Source organism: Tamandua tetradactyla, chromosome 16 (genome assembly GCF_023851605.1).
Source record: "Tamandua tetradactyla isolate mTamTet1 chromosome 16, mTamTet1.pri, whole genome shotgun sequence".
Taxonomy (NCBI): domain Eukaryota; kingdom Metazoa; phylum Chordata; class Mammalia; order Pilosa; family Myrmecophagidae; genus Tamandua; species Tamandua tetradactyla.
In genome coordinates, this window is record NC_135342.1 from 17877074 (window position 1) to 17896357 (window position 19284).

A 19284-nucleotide genomic window follows, 5' to 3' on the forward strand; every position below is an offset into this window, starting at 1 on the left:
GGCCATATCTTCAATTTTCCTGGTGTGATCTGTTGTTTTTTGCTGATATCTAGACATTTAATTACCTTAATTAGTTTATTCTGGAGATTGCTTTCACTTCTCTTACCTAGGGTTTTTTTGCTGGATAAATTTGTTGTCTATCTGTTCTTGGACATTCAGCTCAGCTTTTTCTGGACCTCTAGCTTAAGTTTTTTTTAACAGAGGATAATTTTTCAGTTCTTGTTTTCTTGTTTCTTGCCCTGCTTGTATGGTGCCTTTTTCCCCCCACCCTTGGTAGGGTCTACATAGGTATTATAGACCCCAGCCTGGTTTTCCCAGACTAAACTGGCCTCCTATCAGGGGTAAGGAAGGAGTCACCTACATCAGTTTTCCCTGAGGGTGAGACCCAACAGGTTAAAAGACTTTCCTGTGAAGTCTCTGGGCTCTGTTTTTGTTATCCTGCCCAGTATGTGGAGCTTGTCTGTCTGTGGGTCCCACCAGCATAGGATGATGTGGCACCTTTAACTTTGGAAGACTCTGCTGGGGATGTGGTGAAGACAGGGGAGAGGTTGTAGGCTGACTTTAATGGCTTCAAATTACCAAGCCCTGGGGTCTGAATTCCTTGAGGGAGGGATTCCAGCTGAGTTGGGCTTCACCCCTCCCCTGGGGAAGGCACAGGCTGGAGACAAGCCCTGCAAGGAGTTTGTTTCTATCTATGCCTGGGGCAGTTGCAGTCTGAGAAGTCCTGCCACTTAATCCAGAGGCAGTCAAGCCTTTGTAGAAACACAGCCACAAAAACCTCTGTTTCTTTTCTTTTTCAGTTAGCCCAATGAATGGCCTCTGCTTTGACCAGGTTCACCTGAGCTGGGGGCCTATTTTTAGTAGTCAGAATTTGTTAATTAGTGCCACAATTGGCATTTGGTTGGGCTCAGCCCCTGCTGCTGTTAAAGTCTCTTTCCTCTCCCCACTGGGAGGCACCCTGTGGGGGAGGGGCACCGGCCATGGTGGCTTGGGGTACTCACGGTTCTGGGGAGGCTCACAGCAAGTTCAGCTGGTCCAGACTGGGGTACACTGTGTGTCCAGTCACTGACGTGGCTCCAGGAGCTGTTCTGTACTGTTTCTGGTTATTTAGCAGTTGTTCTGGAGGACAAACTAAAATGCACACATTGCTAAGCCACCATCTTGGCTGCACCTCCAGTTCCACAGTTTTAATATTTTTCTTTTAGCTGCTCCAGCACATGGGTGACTGAAGGGAAATACCAATATAGTGATTCAGCAGTCATACTCGTTTGGTAAATCCCAGCTTCTCTGTTATAACTTTTCCTTCTCCTTGGATCCTTCTCCCAGTCTTTAGGGATATTTAGGTTATGTACATTCTAGTGTTTTTTCATATCAAAAAGTTGTGCCAACAATAGGGAAATGGAATTGGTTGGTATTCTTGGTGATATTGGCTCCTCTGGGTTTCAGGCTTATCTGGCTAGGAACAATCAGAAGGTTTTAGGTATCTGTAAAGTAAATTTAGGGCATGCAACTGTTGTAGATCTCAGGTAGAGCCCTGGGTGTTCCTTAGGGTTAACAGGAATGATGCTGTTTGAGGTTTGCAAACTATGTAATCAGCAATATCTAGCTGAACCTTGCATAAATAGTAGCCTCCAGAATAACTTCTCGATTCTTGTCTGAACTCTCTTAGCCACTGATACCTTATTTTGCCACATTTCTTTTCCCTTTTGGTCAGGAAGGCATTGTGGGTTCCACAGTGCCAGGGTCGGGATCATCCCTGGGAGTCACGTCCCACAGCTCCAGGGAAACTCACAGCCCTGATGTCATGTGGGACATTGTTTTAAAAGCTGCAAGTCTTTGCTGCCCTCCAGGTAAATGAGGTGCCTTCAGTGGGGCTCTCACTCTTCTGCAGTGCCCAACCCGTATACTGTCCAGGCTGGGCCTGGTTCTGCCCTTTGTATTCCCTGCTGCTCACTCTAAGGAGTTACCACCTGGGAAAACCAGGGCCTGCCTTCCCAGGTTGTGGATTTACAAATTTCGATTTGGGACTCTCTTGAACCCACAGCTTCTCTTAATCACCTCCATACACATGCTCACATTTCTGATGGGATATGGACACTCATACTTCAGTTTCAGCTGCCAGTATCTTTCATTAAATTCAATGTTATTTCCTTTAGTTTTCATTTTTTATCCATTAGATTTACTGAGTTAGCTAATTCCGCAGGGCTTTTTAAAGAAAATGATATGTGCCAATCCCATTTTCCATTCCCTTGAGCATATCCTCGAATGTCAGCACTACTGACAATTGGACTGGATAACTCCTTGTGGGGGGCTGTCCTGTGCATTGCAGGATGGTGGGCAGCGCCCCTGCCCTCTGCCCACTCGATGCCAACAGCACCCCCCTCTACAGTTGTGACAACCACAAATGTCTCCAGACATTGACAACTGTCCCCTGGGGGCCAAAGTCATCCCTGTTTGAGAACCACTGCCCTAGAAGCTACCACTATCAACTTTTAAACAAATATAACCTCACGCCTTTAAATAATATGTTTCTATGGTACATCTTGAGTTTTTACAGTTTTAGCCATTGTCTAGTGACTATTTCTCCTTCACATACACCTCTGCTGCCACCGCAACCCACACCCTCCAGGCTCACATACCCCAGCATATTTCATAGATTGAGCTACAATATCACATTACTGGGAATATGAAAACACTGGCTCTGTTGGTTCTGATTGCTCTAGAGCTTTTTCCAAAATAGTTCCCTCTTAAAGGGCTCCAGTAAGCAAATCCACCTTGAGTGGGTGGAGACACATCTCCACGGAAACCATCTAATCCAAGGTTACCTCCCACAATTGGGTGGGTCACATCTCCACAGAGACTATAAAAAACATCCCATCTAGCAACTGAACAAGGATTAAAGGACATGGCTTTTCTGGGGGTACACAATAGCTTCAAACCAGGACACCCCTCTATTATTAACTCCTTGTGACAATGTCATGTATCTGCTATAGTTCATGAAAGAACTTTTTTATGTTTGTACAGTTAATCATGGACATTGTCCATCACAAGATTCAATATTAAACATTCCCATGTTTTAACTTCCAACTTTCCTTCTGGGACATACATGACTCTAAAACTTCCCTGTCCACCACACACACACCAGCATTGTTAATTATTCTCACAATAACTTCTTCCAAACATTTAAGTTCACCCTAGTTAAGCATTCTATACATATTAAGAAACTGCTCCCCATTCTTTGGCCTCATTCTATATCCTGGTAACCTATATTCTGTATTTTATGTGTATGAATTTACATATTATAATTAGTTCATTTCCGTGAGATCATACAATATTTGTCCTTTTATGCCTGACATTTCACTTAACGTAATATCCTCAAGGTTCATCCATGTTGTCATGTGCTTCAAGGATTTCATTCCTTCTTACTGCTGAATAATATTCCATCATATGTATATGCCACATTTTGTTTATCCGTTCATCTGTTGATGGATACTTGGATTCTTTCTGTCTTAAGGAAATTGCAATAGTTTCTGTTTGTCATATTTGCATGGAATGTTTACAGATACTGCAGAAAAATCCAGAAGGAGAAGTTTATGAACAGGTGAAAATGTCCCTTCTTTCTCCAATCATGCTCCCCAAAAGTGACCCCCAATTTAAAATGGGTCAGTGTTATTTCTCTAAATAAACATATATTTATATATATATGGAAGGGCATAAATGCATTTATTTAATCAGATGGCAGCGCACTGTTCCGCAGTTAGCATCTTTCAAGTAGCAATATAAATTGGGGATCATTCCCTGCAGATAAAAACAGCTGATTCCTTCTTTTTACTTGTTGCACTGCAACCCACATACCTGCCACACTGCATTCAACCACCCCCTACTAGTGCAGTCAGGTGCTGCCAATCACTTGTGACTACAACTAGGTGTCACAATGAACACCTTTAGATGTATTCATTTTCCACATGCGTGCATATTGCAGAGGCATGCCTAGAAGTGGGGTTTCTGGGTGAAAGTGTCTGTGCATTTTAAATTCTAGTATTGGTGCTATTTCTTAAATAGTACTGGAACCAAAAGTCAAATGACCCAATTTAAAAATGGGCAAAGGATCCAAACTGACATTTTTCTGTAGAAGGTAAATAAGCACATGGCCAATAAGCAAATGAAAAGATGTTCAACATCATCAGTCACTGGGGGAATGCAAATCAAACCACTTCACACCCACTATTGGGTTACTATATATGAAAAAAAAAGCAAATACATGTTGGTAAGGATAGGGAGAAACAGTGAATCACTGCTGGGATGTAAAATTGTGCAGCCGCTGTAGAAAACTTTGGGGCTTCCTCAGAAATTAACATATCATCCTGCAAGTCTCCTCCTAGGTATGCAAAGCAGGGGCTCAAACAGGTACTTGTACACCCATGCTCAGTCAGCAGCATTCCCAATAGGAGGAGAACACCCAAATGTCCAATCAACAGATGAATTAACAAACGAAATGTGCTCTACCCATACCGTGGAATATTATTCAGCCATAAAAAGGAAGTTCTGAGACATGCCATAATGTGAATGAATCCTGAATTGATATGCTGAGGGAAATAAGCCAGATTCAAAAAGATAAAATTGTATGATTTCCCTATATGTGAAATACTTGACACAAGCAAATTCATAGAGACAGAAAGTTGGCTAGAGGTTACCAGGAGCTGCAGAGAAGAGAGAATGGGGAGTTAAAAGTTTAATCGATACAGACTTCCGGAGAAGATGGCGGCTTAGTAAGACGCGCGGATCTTAGTTCCTCCTCCAGTACAGCTACTAGGGGAGTAGAAATGATACAGAACAGCTCCCGGAGCCACGACAGAGATCAAAAAGACAGCGTACCCCATCCTGGAATGGCTGACTGGCTGAGAGAACCCGCTCCGGTGAGATCGCCGAGGGGCACGGGCTTCCCCGGGCGGGGCGGCAAGTGGCCGGAGTCCCTCCCTTCATCCTTCCCGGGCCAGCTGGCAGAATTGGGCAGGCGGTCACCTCAAGCCACGGCGGCTGGCGCCCCCGCCACACTCAGTCCCCCGGACCAACTGAGAGAATTGGATCGGAAATCCCCAGGCCGCGGAGAACGGTGACCGGGGGGTTCCCATACAAACACGTGACTCCCTGGTCCGGCTGTGAATGGTGCACTCTCCCAGGCTGCGGCGGCCGGCGACCCTCCCCGCGTTCGGACCCCCGGGCCGGCTGGCACTCTTCCAAGCCGCTTCGGCTGGCGAACGTCCCCCACGGCGAGAGTTTTCCAAAGTTAAAGGACCCACAGCACCTTTTACGGGTGGGACCTGCAGACAAACGTGTGCCACAAGCGCCACCTACTGGGCAGGATAAGAAAAACAGAACCCAGAGATTTCACAGAAAAATCTTTCAACCTGTTGGGTCCAACACCCAGGGAAATCTGACTAAATGCCCAGATGCCAGCAGAAGATAACAGATCACGCTCAGAAAATTGAAAATATGGCCCAGTCAAAGGAACAAACCAATAGTTCAAATGAGATACAGGAGCTGAGACAACTAATGCTGAATATATGAACAGAAATGGAAAACCTCTTCAAAAATGAAATTGATAAATTGAGGGAGGACATGAAGAAGACATGGGCTGAACAAAAAGAAGAAATAGAAAAATTGAAAAAACAAATCACAGAACTTATGGAAGTGAAGGATAAAGTAGAAAAGATGGAAAAAACAATGGATACCTACAATGATAGATTTAAAGAGACAGAAGATAGAATTAGTGATTTGGAGGATGGAACATCTGAATTCCAAAAAGAAACAGAAACTATAGGGAAAAGAATGGAAAAATTTGAACAGGGTATCAGGGAACTCAAGGACAATATGAACCGCACAAATATATGTGTTGTGGGTGTCCCAGAAGGAGAAGAGAAGGGAAAATGAGGAGAAAAACTAATGGAAGAAATTATCACTGAAAATTTCCCAAACTCTTCTGACAGACCTAAAATTACAAATCCAAGAAGTGCAGCGCACCCCAAAGAGATTAGACCCAAATAGGCATTCTTCAAGACACTTACTAGTTAGAATGTCAGAGGTCAAAGAGAAAGAGAGGATCTTGAAAGCAGCAAGAGAAAAACAATCCATCACATACAAGGGAAACCAAATAAGACTATGTGTAGATTTCTCAGCAGAAACCATGGAAGCTAGAAGACAGTGGGATGATATATTTAAATTACTAAAAGAGAAAAACTGCCAACCAAGACTCTTATATCCAGCAAAATTGTCCTTCAAAAATGAGGGCGAAATTAAAACATTTTCAGACAAAAAGTCACTGAGAGAATTTGTGTCCAAGAGACCAGCTCTGCAAGAAATACTAAAGGGAGCACTAGAGTCAGATACGAAAAGACAGAAGAGAGAGGTATGGAGAAGAGTGTAGAAAGAAGGAAAATCAGATATGATATATATAATACAAAAGGCAAAATGGTAGAGGAAAATATTATCCAAACAGTAATAACACTAAATGTTAATGGACTGAATTCTCCAATCAAAAGACATAGACTGGCAGAATGGATTAAAAAACAGGATCCTTCTATATGCTGTCTACAGGAAACACATCTTAGACCCAAAGATAAACATAGGTTGAAAGTGAAAGGTTGGGAAAAGATATTTCATGCAAATAACAACCAGAAAAGAGCAGGAGTGGCTATACTAATATCCAACAAATTAGACTTCAAATGTAAAACAGTTAAAAGAGACAAAGAAGGACACTATATACTAATAAAAGGAACAATTAAACAAGAAGACATAACAATCATAAATATTTGCGCACCGAACCAGAATGCCCCAAAATACGTGAGGAATACACTGCAAACACTGAAAAGGGAAATAGACACATATACCATAATAGTTGGAGACTTCAATTCACCACTCTCATCAATGGACAGAACATCTAGACAGAGGATCAATAAAGAAATAGAGAATCTGAATATTACTATAAATGAGCTAGACTTAACAGACATTTATAGGACCTTACATCCCACAACAGCAGGATACACCTTTTTCTCAAGTGCTCATGGATCATTCTCAAAGATAGACCATATGCTGGGTCACAAAGCATGTCTTAACAAATTTAAAAAGATTGAAATCATACACAAGAATTTCTCGGATCATAAAGGAATGAAGTTGGAAATCAATAATAGGCGGAGTGCCAGAAAATTCACAAATACGTGGAGCCTCAACAACACACTCTTAAACACCGAGTGGGTCAAAGAAGAAATTGCAAGAGAAATTAGTAAATACCTCAAGGTGAATGAAAATGAAAACACAACATATCAAAACTTATGGGACGCAGCAAAGGCAGTGCTAAGAGGGAAATTTATTGCCCTAAATGCCTATATCAGAAAAGAAGAAAAGGCAAAAATGCAGGAATTAACTGTCCACTCAGAAGAACGGGAGAAAGAACAGCAAACTAATCCGAAAGCAAGCAAAAGGAAAGAAATAACAAAGAATAGAGCAGAAATAAATGAAATTGAAAACATGAAAACAATAGAGAAAATCAATAAGGCCAGAAATTGGTTCTATGAGAAAATCAATAAGATTGATGGGCCCTTAGCAAGATTAACAAAAAGAAGAAGAGAGTGGATGCAAATAAATAAGATCAGAAATGGAAGAGGAGACATAACTACTGATCTCACAGAAATAAAGGAGGTAATAACTGGATACTATGAACAACTTTACGCTAATAAATACAACAATTTAGATGAAATGGACGGGTTCCTGGAAAGACATGAACAACCAACTTTGACTCAAGAAGACATAGATGACCTCAACAAACCAATCACAAGTAAAGAAATTGAATTAGTCATTCAAAAGCTTCCTAAAAAGAAAAGTCCAGGACCAGATGGCTTCACATGTGAATTCTATCAAACATTCCAGAAAGAATTAGTACCAACTCTCCTCAAACTCTTCAAAAAAATCGAAGTGGAGGGAAAACTACCTAATTCATTCTATGAAGCCAACATCACCCTCATACCAAAACCAGGCAAAGATATTACAAAAAAAGAAAACTACAGACCAATCTGTCTAATGAATATAGATGCAAAAATCCTCAACAAAACTTTAGCAAATCGTATCCAACAACACATTAAAAGAATTATACATCATGACCAAGTAGGATTCATACCAGGTATGCAAGGATGGTTCAACATAAGAAAATCAAGTAATGTAATACACCATATCAACAAATCAAAGCAGAAAAATCACATGGTCATCTCAATTGATGCAGAGAAGGCATTTGACAAGATTCAACATCCTTTCCTGTTGAAAACACTTCAAAAGATAGGAATACAAGGGAACTTCCTTAAAATGATAGAGGGAATATATGAAAAACCCACAGCTAATATCATCCTCAATGGGGAAAAATTGAAAACTTTCCCCCTAAGATCAGGAACAAGACAAGGATGTCCACTATCACCACTATTATTCAACATTGTGTTGGAGGTTCTAGCCAGAGCAATTAGACAAGAAAAAGAAATACAAGGCATCAAAATTGGAAAGGAAGAAGTAAAACTATCACTGTTTGCAGACGATATGATACTATACATCAAAAACCCGGAAAAATCCACAACAAAACTGCTAGAGCTAATAAATGAGTACAGCAAAGTAGCAGGTTACAAGATCAACATTCAAAAATCTGTAGCATTTCTATACACTAGTAATGAACAAGCTGAGGGGGAAATCAAGAAACGAATCCCATTTACAATTGCAACTAAAAGAATAAAATACCTAGGAATAAATTTAACTAAAGAGACAAAAAACCTATATAAAGAAAACTACAAAAAACTGTTAAAAGAAATCACAGAAGACCTAAATAGATGGAAGGGCATACCGTGTTCATGGATTGGAAGACTAAATATAGTTAAGATGTCAATCCTACCTAAATTGATTTACAGATTCAATGCAATACCAATCAAAATACCAAAAACTTATTTTTCAGAAATAGAAAAACCAATAAGCAAATTTATCTGGAAGGGCAGTGTGCCCCGAATTGCTAAAAACATCTTAAGGAAAAAAAACGAAACTGGAGGTCTCGCGCTGCCTGACTTTAAGGCATATTATGAAGCCACAGTGGTCAAAACAGCATGGTATTGGCATAAAGATAGATATATCGACCAATGGAATCGGATAGAGTGCTCAGATATAGACCCTCTCATCTATGGACATTTGATCTTTGATAAGGCAGTCAAGCCAACTCACCTGGGACAGAACAGTCTCTTCAATAAATGGTGCCTAGAGAACTGGATATCTATATGCAAAAGAATGAAAGAAGACCCATATCTCACACCCTATACAAAAGTTAACTCAAAATGGATCAAAGATCTAAACATTAGGTCTAAGACCATAAAACAGTTAGAGGAAAATGTTGGGAGATATCTTATGAATCTTACAATTGGAGGCGGTTTTATGGACCTTAAACCTAAAGCAAGAGCACTGAAGAAGGAAATAAATAAATGGGAGCTCCTCAAAATTAAACACTTTTGTGCATCAAAGAACTTCATCAAGAAAGTAGAAAGACAGCCTACACAATGGGAGACAATATTTGGAAATGACATATCAGATAAAGGTCTAGTATCCAGAATTTATAGAGACTGTTCAACTCAACAACAAAAAGACAGCCAACCAATTACAAAATGGGAAAAAGACTTGAACAGACACCTCTCAGAAGAGGAAATACAAATGGCCAAAAGGCACATGAAGAAATGCTCAATGTCCCTGGCCATTAGAGAAATGCAAATCAAAACCACAATGAGATATCATCTCACACCCACCAGAATGGCCATTATCAACAAAACAGAAAATGACAAGTGCTGGAGAGGATGCAGAGAAAGAGGCACACTTATCCACTGTTGGTGGAAATGTCAAATGGTGCAACCACTGTGGAAGGCAGTTTGGCGGTTCCTCAAAAAGCTGAATATAGAATTGCCATACGACCCAGCAATACCATTGCTGTGTATCTACTCAAAGGACTTAAGGGCAAAGACACAAACGGACATTTGCACACCAATGTTTATAGCAGCGTTATTTACAATTGCAAAGAGATGGAAACAGCCAAAATGTCCATCAACAGACGAGTGGCTAAACAAACTGTGGTATATACATACAATGGAATATTATGCAGCTTTAAGACAGAATAAACTTATGAAGCATGTAATAACATGGATGGACCTAGAGAACATTATGCTGAGTGAGTCTAGCCAAAAACTAAAGGACAAATACTGTATGGTCCCACTGATGTGAACCGACATTCGAGAATAAACTTGGAATATGTCATTGGTAACAGAGACTAGCAGGGGTTAGAAACAGGGTAAGATAATGGGTAATTGGAGCTGAAGGGATACAGACTGTGCAACAGGACTAGATACAAAAACTCAAAAATGGACAGCACAATAATACCTAATTGTAAAGTAATTATGTTAAAACACTGAATGAAGCTGCATCTGAGCTACAGGTTTTTGTTTTTTGTTTGTTTGTTTTGTTTTTGTTTTTGTCTGTCTGGTTGTTTGTTTATCCTTTTTTTTTACTATTATTACTTTTATTTTTTTCTCTATATTAACATTCTATATCTTTTTCTGTTGTGTTGCTAGTTCTTCTAAACCGATGCAAATGTACTAAGAAATGATGATCATGCATCTGTGTGATGATGTTAAGAATTACTGATTGCATATGTAGAATGGTATGATTTCTAAATGTTGGGTTTCTTTTTTTCCATTAATTAAAAAAAAAAAGTTTAATGGATACAGAGTTTCTGTTGGGGGTGATGAAAATGTTCCTTCAAAAATTACCGAAATGGCCATTTTATGTCTGACCATAACAAAAAGGAATCTAGGCAATAAAAGAGGGTGGGAGTTGTGGCAGGAAGGGGAAGGCGGGATGACGGGCTGCTTTTCCCTCCCCAGGGCCTTTCGGATATTGTGAACTGCAATGTGCTGTCGGTGGTCCAGGTGAGGCCGGGCTTGGGGGGCTGAGCCTGGGGACTGCGGAGCTCCAAGCACTCGGGTGGTCTCGACCCCACCCCCAGCCTCCGTACCGGTCCAGGCACGGAGGGGGATCCTGGGATATGCCCTGAGGGAAAGCCGGAGGTGGGGGTCTCTGGGAGCAGGTAAGAGCATCCTGCTCACTATGCTTCTCTCCAGATGACCCGAATCATCCTGCCCCAGATGGTCACCAGGTGAACACAGCCTCCCTCTCCCCTGGGCTGGGCCCTCCACCCACCCTCCCACCCCGGTCCACCTCCAGGCCTTTCCATTCCCCAGCTGCTCCACCCACGTTTCCAGCTCTTTCCTGTCCCCTCTGAGCATCTCAGATCTGGTGGGGGCGTCACCAGGACCCTCTCCTCCCACCCACGCGCTTCCTCCTGCAGGGGCAGAGGCGTCATCATCAACATCTCCTCTGAGGCTGAAAACGGCCCCACACCCTTCCTAGCCGCCTACGGAGCCACCAAGGTACCCACCCAGACCCCAAAGACCCAAGGCCCCGGGCTGGAGGGGACGCTAGGGAGGGGGCGGTGGGGCGGGTGCCAGACACTGCTCAGAGAGGGTTCTCAGTCCGGGACTCTCCCTCTCCTTCCTCCACAGGCCTTTGTGCGAAGCTTCTCAGGGGCGGTGGGAGCCGAATACCTCTCTCAGGGGGTCACTGTGCAGGTGCTGACAGGGGTGGGGGCAGGACCCTAAGGGAGCTGGGGGGGAGTCCAAAGGGGGTGGCTATAATGAGGAGTAGGGAGCTTAGAGACAGTGGAGGCTCCTGGGAGCAGGGTAGGAGAGGGGCACGGAAAGCGCTGATGGGGCGGGGTCCCAGGGAGGACAGGGACTCTGAGGGTTTCAGCTGCGCAGTGCTGGGGAGATCCAGGTCTCCTTGGGGGTAGGGTCTTGGCGGGGGCGGGCGCTAGGAGACCTGGCTGGAAAGGCCCCAAACCCAAGGAAAGCACAAGTGGCGCTGAGCAGGGGTGTTCGGAGGCCTGGGGGCACGGTAGGGAGAAGTTCTTTCCTTTTACCCCCTTCCCCATCAGACGGTGAGCCCCCTGTTGGTCTCCACAAACATGACCCACATGAGCCCCGGTCTGCTGGTGCTGGGTGCCGAAGACTTTGCTCGGCAGGCCTTGGACACCCTGGGCCTCTCCTCCCACACCTCCGGGTGCCTCAGCCACACTGTGCAGGTGCCCAGGGGGCAGCCTGGGGAGGAGGGCTGGGTGGGCTTCCCAGGTGCAGAGGGGTAGAGATGCCTGGAGGAGGGGAGGCCTCTACCCAGCGCTGGGGTGGGGGGGTGGGGGAGGGGGAGGCCAAGGACAGCGTCCTCATTCTTGGTGTTGCTTCTTTCCAGAGTTTCCTGCTGCGTGTGTCTTTGTTCAATCGTTTTTCCCAAAGTCAGCTGGCATTCAGGTTGGCATCGCTGATTTTGGGGTTCACTCAGGCAGAAGCAAAAAAGAGGGCATGAGGAGGGTGTGGCAGGTGGGGCCACTTGTCCTTCCCCTCCTCTCCTGTCCATCCCGGGACTGGGACAGCTGACAACCACATCCTGGACGTCGGAATAGACGGACGGACAGACCAATGGCCCCTGAACACCTGGACATTGAGTGACAAGGATGATACCTCAAACCTCAGGCAGAAAGATGGGGGGTTTGATATGTGGCTCTGAGACAACTCTATAGCCATTTGGGGAAAAGCAAACATTTAAAAATATATAAAATTGTGGCAGTGATGATTGCAGGAGTTTATGAATATGGAAAAAACCACTAATCATACACTTCAAACAGGCGAATTTTACATTATGCCAGCCATATATCAATCAAGGTAATTTTTATAATAGAGACACCCCCCCATTAAAAAATACATACAGTTATTTCCAGTTGTTACAGAAGGGGGAGTAGTAACCTACTATGTTCAGAATATATCATGAGGTTGAACTTAAAATGCTGGAAATGCATATCGGGTGAGAGTGGCTCATCAGTGTGAATACAAGGAATAGTGTTGTCTTGTTGGTGGTTTTGGTTGAAACAGGTTGTTTAGAGTCATGTATGTCAGCAATTAACACTACAAATTTAAATAAGCTCTTGCATGAACTGGTACAAATGTGTGACCCTCGCACAAAGAGTTAATAATAGAGTGGTATGTCCGGGGAAAATACCTATTACAAGCTATGGACTATAGATAACAGTAATACTTTAAATTTATTCATCAACAGTAACTGGTGGACCACACCAATACTAGGGTCAGTAATGGGGAAGATAAGGAATATGGGGTGTTTGGGTTTTTTATTTTTTGTGTCTATCTGATAATTTTCTTTTTGGAGTAATGAAAATGGCCTAAAAGTGACTCTGATGGGGATGATTACACAACTAAGTGGTGATGATACTGTGAGGTGATTGTATAACTTGGATGGAATATATGATATAAATGAATATATCAATAAAATCTGAAAAAAATTGTATCCAGTCCTCACATCATGCACCAACATAAACTTCAAATGAATCAGAAATGTCCATGTAAATAGACAACAAAAGGACTGGAAATATTCATAGATGAATTTCTTACAATCTTGAAAGTGAAAGAGTCTATGATTTAAAAATAAAAGCAACAGCAAAAAGAACCATTACCAAATCCTGCCCTCTAGTTAAAACTATGCAGCCTGCATTGGTTAGGGATGTGGACTGGTGTCTGCAGCTTACTCTGACATGCAGTGGAAAGTAAGAGGAACTAATGGATGGAGACAGGAATGGAGGCCGGGAAAAGAAATGTGAGAAAATATGTTAATGGTAGAAACTACGTGGTGAGTACACGAGAATTCACTGTACAATTCTCTCACCTTTTCTGAATGTTTGAAATTTTTCATGATAAAATATTGGGGGGAAAATCCATGAGCCATAAAATAAGTTTGTGAATAAAACTACTTAAGCACATTTAGAAATTGCTTAACAAAAGACGATGCCAGGGGACTTCTGGGAAGATGGCCAAATAGAATAGCTCGAGAATAGCCCTGCTCTACAGAAAAGTTAGAGAAAGGACAGGAGGGCGACTGAGGCGGAAATTTGGAAGTGCGGCTGAGCTGGGAGAGCCTTCTGCACCACATAGGGCAGCCCTAGTTGCAGAGGCTGAGGAACTAAGGCAGAAAGCTGGAGCCTGGTGCAGAGTCGCAGACCCCTTGGGAGTGCATGGACAGGAGCCAGGGACTAGGAAATTAGCCAGGCCACGTTCTTTGGGCGTGCTACCCTCACCAGCACAGCCTATGACCTGCAACTCACCCCATACCCCATGCACCCGAACCCTATCACCCACTCCCATTCCCCATGTTCCCAGTGCCTCCACCCCACCAGCCCCCAGTGCGCATACCTGCCCCACACTGTCACTCCAAGTGCAGCCCAAACCACCTCTCCTGCACTCCTCCCAAGCACTACCTCCCCCTCACTATTCCCTGCAGGCTGTTGCCAGTGCATAAAGGCTGTGGGCACTAACCTCCATACCCAGGCTACCCGTGCCCCCGCCCATAGTGTCAGACAGCCTCACCCTGCTCCCTGAGCTCTGAGCATCAGTTTACAGCTCTCCTAGACCCACACATGCACACAGGCCCCCAATCAAGTCATTCAGCTCTGGGAACCTCAGTTTACAGCCGTCCTAGAATCACGTATGCACACAGCCCCCCTCAGCCACACTTCACAGCTCTGAGAAAGTGCTGACCTGTGCAGCCAGGTCACATCTGCCCCCAATCCATGAAGGCATAATGCTGACCTGCTGCCACAGCTCTATACATGCGCACAAAGGGGATGCTGCCTTAGACCAGCGCACACCAGGGTTACACCCCACAAACCAGTGCACCCACACAGCTATATTCTCCCTGGCTGCTGCATGCCCATGATTAAAAGCATCAGTATAACATCCCCAACCTGTGCCTCTACCTGCCCTGAAACAAATCACTGCACTGAGTGCACCACCCCGTACCCCACTCCCTGCTATACAATCATCCCACAAACACAAGCCTTAACTACTGAAAGAAATCAACTCCCAAAGTAAAACAAGCAAAATATTGACATGCCACAAAGACAGCAGAAGATCACTAAGCATATCACAATGCAGAAAGATATAGCCCTGCCTAATGACTAAATTAAAACACCAGAGGAGACACAGACATTGGAAAACTAATTCAAGATGTTCATACAACTCTACTTAATAAAATAAGTGGGATAGCAAATGACATAAAAGAGATCAAGAAGACAGTAGAAGAGCATAAAGAGGAATTTGAAAGAATAAATAGAAAAATAGCAGATATGACAGAGATTAAAGACTGTTGACCAAATAAAAAACATACTAGAGGCACAAAACACCAGATTTAAAGAAACAGAAGAAAGAACAAGTGATGTAGAGGAGAGGATAACTGACTTCGAAGACGCAAAATGGCAAATGGCAAAAAAAGATGGAAAAAACTGAATTGGATCTCAAGGATGTGATAGACAAAACAAAGCACACAAATAGAAGAATCATTGGTGTCCCCAAAGGAAAAGAGAGGAGTAAAGTGCTAGGAATAGTAGCTGAGGATATAATGGGAGAAAACTTCCCAACCCTCATAAAGGACATAGATATACAAGTCAGAAAAGCCCAATGAACTCCAAACAGAATAAATCCAAATAGGCCTTCCCCAAGACACATGCCAATCAACCTGTCAAATGTTGAAGAGAAGCAGAAAATCCTGAAAGTTGCAAGAGAAAAACAATCTACTACATACAAGGGAAATGAAATAAGACTGAGTTCAGACTATTCAACTAGCACCCTGGAGGCAAGAGGGCAGTGGTATGATATATTCAAGATCCTGAAAGAGAAAGACTTCCAGCCAAGAATTCTGTAGCCAGCCAAATTGTCTCTCAAAACTTAGGGAAAGATTAAAGTTTTCACAGACAAAAAAAGTCCTGAAAGAATTTGTCAACGAGAGACTAGCCCTACAAGAAATACTAAAAGGAGTTCTGCCAGCTGAAAAAAAAAGACAAGAGAGGGAGGTCTGGAGGAGGGCACAGAATTGAAGAATACCACTAAAGGTAATTTAAAGAATACAGAGAGAAAGACAGAAAAGAATATATAGATCTGACAAATAAGATTAAAAAGATAAGATGGTGGATTCAAGAAATGCCTTAATGCCTTTTCAGTAATAACTCGGAATATTAATGGACTAAATTTACCAATATAAGATACAGATTGGAAGAATGGGTTAAGAAACATAATCCAGCTATATACTGCTTCCAAGAGACTCATCTTAGACACAAGGATACAAATAGATTGAAAGTGAAAGGATGGACAAAGATTTTCCATGCAAGTTGTTACCAAAAGAAAGCAGAAGGAGCTATACTAGTATCAGACAAAATAGACTTTAAATATAGAGACATCACATGAGACAAAGACACTATATACTAATTAAAGGGTCAATTCACCAAGAAAATATAACAATCATAAATGTTTATTTATAACAATCATAAATGTTTATTTATGCTCCCAATCAAGGAGCTCCAAAGTACATGAGACAGACATTGGCAAAACTGAAGGGAGCGATAGATGTTTCAACAATAATGATAGGAAATTTCAATACACCACTCTCCTCTATAGTTAGAATAACCAGACAGAGGATCAACAAGGAAATAGAGAAGTTAAATCACTTGATAAATGAATTAGACCTAACAGACATACATAGGTCATTGCACCCTAAAACACAAGGATATACATTCTTTTCTAGTGCTCCTGGAACATTCTCCAGGAGAGATCGTATGCTGGAGCACAAAACAGGTCTTAATAAATTTAAAAACACTGAAATTATTCAAAGCACTTTCTATAATCACAGTGAGATGAAGCTGGATCTCAATAACCACTTAAGAATGAGAACATTCACAAATATATGGAGATTAAATAACACACTCTTAAACAACCAGTGGGTCAAAGAAGAAATTGATAGAGAAATCAATAGCTATCTGGAGATGAATGAAAATAAGAATACAACTTATCAGAACTTATGGGATGTGGCAAAGGCTGTCCTGAGAGGGAAATTTATTGCCCTAAATGCCTATATTAAAAAACAAGAAAGAACAAATATTGAGGACTTAACAGCACACCTGGAGGAAGTTGAGAAAGAACAGCAAACTAACCCCAAAGCAAATAGAAGAAGAAAAATAATAAACATTAAAGCAGAGATAAATGAATGGGAGAACAATAGAAAGACTCAATAAAACCAAAAGTTGGTTCTTTGGGAAAATCAATAAAATTGATGGACCACTAGAAGACTGACAAAGAAAAAGAGAGAGAATGCAAATAAACAAAATCAGAAATAAGAAGGCGTGTGTTACCACTGACCCTGAAGAAATAAAAGAACTCATAAGAGGATACTATGAAGAACTATATACCAACAAACTAGAAAACTTAGATGAAAATGACAAATTTCTGGAGACACACAAACAAGCTACACTGACTCAAGAAGAAATAGAACATCTCAACAAACCAATCACAAGTAAAGAGATTCAATCAGTCATCAAAAATCTTCCTACAAAGAAAAGCCAGGTCCAGATGGCTTCACAAGGGAATTTTATCAAACATTCCAGAAAGAACTAACACCAATCCTGCTCAAATTTTTCCCAAAAAAACTTAGGAAAAAGGAACTCTACCTAACTCATTTTATGAAGCTAATATCATTTTAATACCAAAACTGGGTGACGATGTTATAAGAAAAGAAAACTACAGGCCAATCTCCCTAATGAACATAGATGCAAAAATTCTCAATAAAATATTAGCAAATTGAATTCAACAACACATTAAAAGAATTATAAACCATGACCAAGTGGGGCTTATACCAGGAATGCAAGGATGATTCAACACAAGAAAATCGATTAATGTAATTACAGTAATACAGCACATTAACAAATCGAAAAGGAAAAATCACATGATCATCTCGACTGATGCTGGAAAAGCATCAGCAAAATTCCGCATCCTTTTCTGATAAAAAAAAACTCCAAGAGATAGGAATCAATGGTAACTACCTCAATATGATAAAGGGAATATATGAAAAACTGATAGCCAGCATCAAACTCAAGGGAGAGAGACTGTACGTTTTCCCCCTAAGATCAGGAGCAAGAAAATGATGCCTACTGTCACCACTATTATTCAGCATTGTGCTAGAAGTTCTACCTAGAGCAATCAGGTAGGACAAAGGAATAAAAGGCATCCAAATTGGAAAGGAAGAAGTAAACAAACTCTCATTATGTGCAAATGATATCATACTGTACTTGGAAGATCTTGAGAAATCTACAGCAAAGTTACTTGAGCTAACAAATTCAGCAAGGTTGACAGAATATAAAATTAATGTGCAAAAATCAGTAACATTTCCATACACAAACAATAACCTAGCTGAAGAGTCAGTTAAGGGAAAAATTCCATTCAAAATAGCAACTAAAAGAATCAACTACTTAGGCATGAACTTAAGTAGGGATGTAAAGGATTTGTACACATAAAATTATATAACATTCATAAACGAAATCAAAGGAGATCTAAATAGGTGGAAAAAATTCTCAACTCATGGATAGGAAAAGGCTAAATATAGCTAAGATGTCAATTCTCACCAAATTGATCTACAGATTCAACACAGTACCGATCAAAATTCCAACAACCTACTCTGAAGATTTGGAAAAGCTAATTACCAAATTCATCTGGAAGGGAAAGAGACCATGAATAGCTAAAAGCATCCTAAAAAACAAGAATGAAGTGGGAGGATTAACACTCCCTGACTTTAAAACCTATTATAAAGCCACAGTGGTCACATGGTACTGGCACAAAGATGCAAGCATTGACCAATGGAACTGAGTCAAGAGTGCAGAAATAGACCAGCAAATCTATGGTCAACTGACTTTTGACAAATCTTCTGAACTGGGATGAAATAGTCTTTTCAATAATTGGGCATGGAAGAACTGGATATCAATAGCCAGAAGAATGAAAGAGGGCCTCTATCTTATACTCTACACAAAAATTAATTCAAACTGGACCAAACACCTAAACATAAGAACTAGCACCATAAAGCTTCTAGAAGAAAATTTAGGGAAACATCTTCAAGACCTAGTAAAAGGAGGTCACTTCCTAAACTTTACACCCAAACCACAAGGAACAAAAAATATATATATAAATGGGGAACTCCTCAAAATCAAATGCTTCTGTTATCAAAAAGGTGAAGAGAAAGCTAATTCAATGGGAGAAAATATTTGGAAGTCACATATCTGACAAAGGTTGG

The 19284-nt window shown here is 41.6% G+C and overlaps 1 protein-coding gene across 1 annotated transcript in view; it reads left to right on the forward strand.

Moving 5' to 3' along the window:
* The window catches only part of LOC143658995 (very-long-chain 3-oxoacyl-CoA reductase-B-like), a 30600-nt gene extending 16700 nt beyond the window's left edge, over positions 1–13900 (forward strand). Inside the window, exons 6-11 of the mRNA XM_077131468.1 lie at positions 10944–10988; positions 11181–11215; positions 11408–11489; positions 11622–11687; positions 12053–12199; positions 12364–13900. Coding sequence (XP_076987583.1) covers positions 10944–10988; positions 11181–11215; positions 11408–11489; positions 11622–11687; positions 12053–12199; positions 12364–12477 — 489 coding nt within the window. The 3' untranslated portion in view covers positions 12478–13900. The remainder of the gene's footprint in view (positions 1–10943; positions 10989–11180; positions 11216–11407; positions 11490–11621; positions 11688–12052; positions 12200–12363) is intronic.
* The last annotated feature ends 5384 nt before the right edge of the window (positions 13901–19284 follow it).